The sequence below is a fragment of the Centruroides vittatus genome, unplaced genomic scaffold, assembly GCF_030686945.1.
Source record: "Centruroides vittatus isolate TY-2023 unplaced genomic scaffold, ASM3068694v2 scaffold_3038, whole genome shotgun sequence".
NCBI classification, from domain to species: Eukaryota; Metazoa; Arthropoda; class Arachnida; order Scorpiones; family Buthidae; genus Centruroides; species Centruroides vittatus.
The window spans coordinates 402,348-406,675 of NW_027122698.1; the positions used below are offsets into that span (position 1 = coordinate 402,348).

General features: G+C 29.0%; 1 protein-coding gene across 1 annotated transcript; it reads right to left on the bottom strand.

Annotated features, from left to right (window-relative positions):
* Positions 1 to 1,233: 1,233 nt before the first annotated feature.
* On the bottom strand, positions 1,234 to 4,108 carry LOC136988032 (uncharacterized). Its single transcript, XM_067285813.1, has 3 exons — positions 4,027 to 4,108; positions 3,169 to 3,236; positions 1,234 to 1,857 (listed from the first exon to the last, which is right to left on the bottom strand). The coding sequence occupies exons 1-3, from the start codon at positions 4,058 to 4,060 to the stop codon at positions 1,234 to 1,236; spliced, it is 726 nt and encodes a 241-aa protein (XP_067141914.1). The 5' UTR covers positions 4,061 to 4,108.
* Positions 4,109 to 4,328: the final 220 nt, after the last annotated feature.

Genomic DNA, 4,328 nt, shown 5'->3' on the forward strand with positions numbered 1-4,328 from the left:
ATCTGTATATTTGATAAAATTTCCTGCACTGCTCTGATCTAAATCAGAAGAAATAGTTTGACTTGTGTCATCAACATTACTTGGAGAATTAGGAACTAAAATATAAAAAAAAGCAGAGTAATTATTAAACCAGGCAAATTCAATTATTATATGAAAATATTTTAACGTGTATTTAGAATATAATTTTATAGCAAAATCTAGATATTTATAAATATAAGAACACAATAAATATTCAGTGTTTTTAAACAGAAACGCGTTAGAGAATTTTGTGGGCAAAGCATCAGGATCAAGTATACAATGAACTCGCTATATGCTAGATAATTGGGCTGTAATTTGAAAAAAATTGTCGACTTATAAATTCCCACTATTGTACAGGGGCAAGTCACTTCTCATTAGAGATGGAAAGCGAATTAAAAATTTATTTAATTTCAAATATAATGTAAAATTGCAGTCCATCTTTGTTACGATGTCACAACAAATAATTGCTAGCATTGGTTTGCAAGATTGCCAAACGCAAATTAAATAAACAATACTCATATGTATTTGGTCAAATTACTTGCAAGTAATGTAAACCCAAATCTTCAGCCCTGTAAAAGGAATGTTGTAAAAATTGAACTCTAAAACTTGCAGAGAAGAATAAGAGAATGCAATATTAACGGTTTCATATTATAAATTTAGAATTATATAAATAAGAGAAAAAACTGCAGAAGAAAAATCGAGATAAATTCTTTTAATTTTACAACATCACGATTATTTGATAAAAGAGAACGAGAGAAATTGCAGATATTGTTATCCTTAAATGGGAATGCGCTCTTATCATTGGCAACTTGGCTTAATTATGAAAAGCCTGCACTATAGATATTTAAACGTAAAAAAAAGAAGAAACAACTAAATTTCTGTCTGTAACGCCTATTTAATTTTCAATTTATTGTCTAATAAGAATTAAATCAAAAAATATTTTTATACTACCAAAATCGCGATGAAAATTAACAGAAATTAATGAATAATTTCAATTAATAAAACAAAAATAATTAATTTTATTTTTATATATTGAATGCTTAGTGAAAACGTAAGATATTTTTTCCCTTACTTAAAAGACAACACCAGATTTAAAGATGGTTTAAATAACAACTTGAAATATCTAACTGCAATCTCGACAGTAGCAATGTATAAAAATATACCCAAGTTTCATAAATATTTCTATATTATAATCAAATTAATACTGTAATAATATCAATAATGTGTACCTTTATTATGACTTAGTGAACATTCCATCGAACCTGAGCAGAGAGGAGTGTCTGCTATACTTTCAGCGGTAGGCTCGCATACCAACACTTCAGTTGCTGGCTCAATTTCGGAAGCTACCGATGATGCCATAAACGTTGGCACTTGTGCTGACGATGCATTATTTGATTCTTTTGTCATTTGTTTTTCTTTAGACACTTCTAATGTTGGCTTATATCCGGTCACTTTTGACCAAGAACAATTTTTCAACAATGGAATTAACGACTTCCATCCACTTACATCTTGCACTGGCCCATATTGATAGAACCCAGGCGATGGCATATATTGAGGTGTTCCTGCAGTCATCCCGTATTGTGGGATTTGAGAAGACCCATATTCGGCCATTTGAATCGGTGGTTCGTATCCACCCACATCTCGCACTGGCCCATTTTGATAGAATCCAGGCACTGGCATATATTCAGATGTTCCAGCAGTTATCCCGTATTCTGGGATTTGAAAAGGCCCGTTTTCGGCCATTTGAATCGGTGGTTCGTATCCACCCCCTTCTTGCACTGACCCATGCAATTCAGGCACTTCAGTAGCAAGCCCATATTGGGGCATTTGCATTCTATCCTGAAATAACAAGAATAAAATAGATTAGTAATAACAATTTTAAGTATAACACTGAATGTTTCATTTAAATTCTAATTATTTTCCATTATAATTAAAAGCAATTATTTATCTTCACAATATTCTATAACAAAGGTATTTAACATGAATTATTTTGTGATTTAATAATTATTAATATATATGAAGCCAATTGGCTCCATTTGTTTACTTGTTTACAATTTTATTTATTACCTAATGACATTAATTTAAACCTTCATGAAATACTTTTGTGATTAATAAAAAATTTATATTTTTAAAGTTGTGTTTCACGAAAACCTAAATTGTTTTTCACATGTGTACAGTGTATGAGTAGATTTTGAAGTAATTAACATTAATCACAGAGATGTAAGTTTTTGAAACAGACATTAAATTGTTTAGTGTCGTATATTAGGCTTTTAAATATCGCCATTGTACATACTTCTACATATAAAATGTCATTCTGTAAAAAGTCCTACAGTTGGTAGTTCTAAAGCATTGACGTTTATATCTAAGTCACAAATTGCTTATAGTATATTAAATAATGTAACTTAAAAAAAGGAATAGAAAGAATGTATTAATTTAAAAATTTATGATTTTTCGTAAAAGAATTATTGTTATCTTTATTAATTATGTTGTTGGAGATCGATCATGATGCTGCTTAATGCCGAACAACATTTCGACTACACAAAATTTATATAGGCCAAGCGTAACTGATGCACCTTCTCGTATTCTCAATCGTATGTTGACTTTGATTTCTCACTAAACATTCAACACAACAATCAAAATCTATTTGTTCGAAAATTAAAATAAAATTTATCCACGCTTTCAAAATATTTAAACACAAGTCATCTATTAGAACAACGTAGTTGAATTCTTGATATATTTTCAATATAAATACTATTAATTTATATCAAGTCTTATATTCACACAGATACACGAACCAACATAAAATATTTTGTAAGCTTTTTCTGTTTAAATTTGGTCTAATTAAAATATTTCGTTTCTATCTTGGACATTAAAAACAGAACTGCACATTCCTGACATTAGAGGAATACAGTTTTCTTGATATGTTATATTGTGCAGTAAGTAAGAGACTAAATACTGGCATGAGAGCTCATATGCCCGCTCCTTTAAAGTGTCTGTAAAAAATTGAAATTTTTCAGTGTCTTTACGTATTAACTTTTGCTTTGTATTTGGCTTACGTAATAATAGATTTTACTTCTGTTTTTGTCATAATGTCAGTATAGATACTCGATTCTAAGTAATGCATAGATTAGAATTTTCAAGTAAACTTACCTGATGATTATTAAAGTAAAAGTTATTACCCAACGGCAAGTAACTTCCAGCAAATAAATATTCGCAATCTGAAAACAATCGTTTTATGAATATTATTTATTTTTTCAACACAATTAAAATATAATGATTCCTTATAATGTTGGAATAAATTATAACAAATCTTCCAGTTACATTAAAAGACGTGTAAAATAAATTTGCATTAAAATGTCTTATATTTTCTGATGTTTTCTGACTTATCTCCATTTTGCATGTAACACCGGAATGTTGTATAAGAAGAAAATCGTGAATTATTATTTGTACAAAATCTGTTCAACGTTCAAAATATTTCAAACATAATTAAATATCATTAATTACATTCAGAAATATTTCGTTAATCTTCGCCAATTTCTTGCGTGTTTAGTTTTTGCAGTTAAGATATTCTCATAACGCAGTTTCTAGATAATAAATAAATAACTAAATATACTTAAATTTGAAAGTATTATCGGTGCGTAACACATTTCCTCGGTCGTAATTCTTATTTGTTCAGTGGTTGGTCTGGCTTATAAAATTTGCGCTAGGAGATTTTGTTTTATTTTATTTGTATGTGTTACTTTACTTTGAAAACAGCGGAATTAAATTACTTTCAATTAATTTTTGACAACTAATTGTTATTAATGGCATCGACTTATTTTTACTTCTAATCTTTTCTATTTGAGAGAGAATATAACAGCGGTGGTTATTACAATTTACTGTATAATATTTTCGGGTTATTTAAACGTCTCGGGAAAATTTATTATCAGTTTCGTATTTTATATGCATTACGACATTATATAAAAGTCTTAATATGATTTTACGTTGAATAAACACGAATTAACTTACTTAAATAACTCATAATGTTGAAAAATATTCGCATTCACAAAATTCGCATCGAAAATCTTCGACAATCAATTCTCGACAATCGTCAATATTATATTATTAACGCGTATTGTTAACGTAACAATAGCAAACGTAAATACGTGATGCTAACCGCACAGCGCTTGTTTACAGTGACGTGTGTTCGTGCAAATACTCGTTAATATCGGAAAGGTACAGTCAGTTGAAGAATCTAGAATAATTTAACTATATGACAATATGCTGACCCTTAAATGACAATAACTTAATAAATAAATGTAGGACTTTTT

Excerpts from the sequence above, each read along its gene's own strand:
- LOC136988032 (XM_067285813.1), bottom strand. The coding sequence starts at position 4,060 with ATGCGAATATTTTTCAACATTATGAGTTATTTAA. Across the intron at positions 3,237-4,026 it reads CAACATTATGAGTTATTTAA|ATTGCGAATATTTATTTGCT; the intron begins GTAAGTTAATTC and ends GATTGTTTTCAG. Across the intron at positions 1,858-3,168 it reads TTTACTTTAATAATCATCAG|GATAGAATGCAAATGCCCCA; the intron begins GTAAGTTTACTT and ends TTGTTATTTCAG.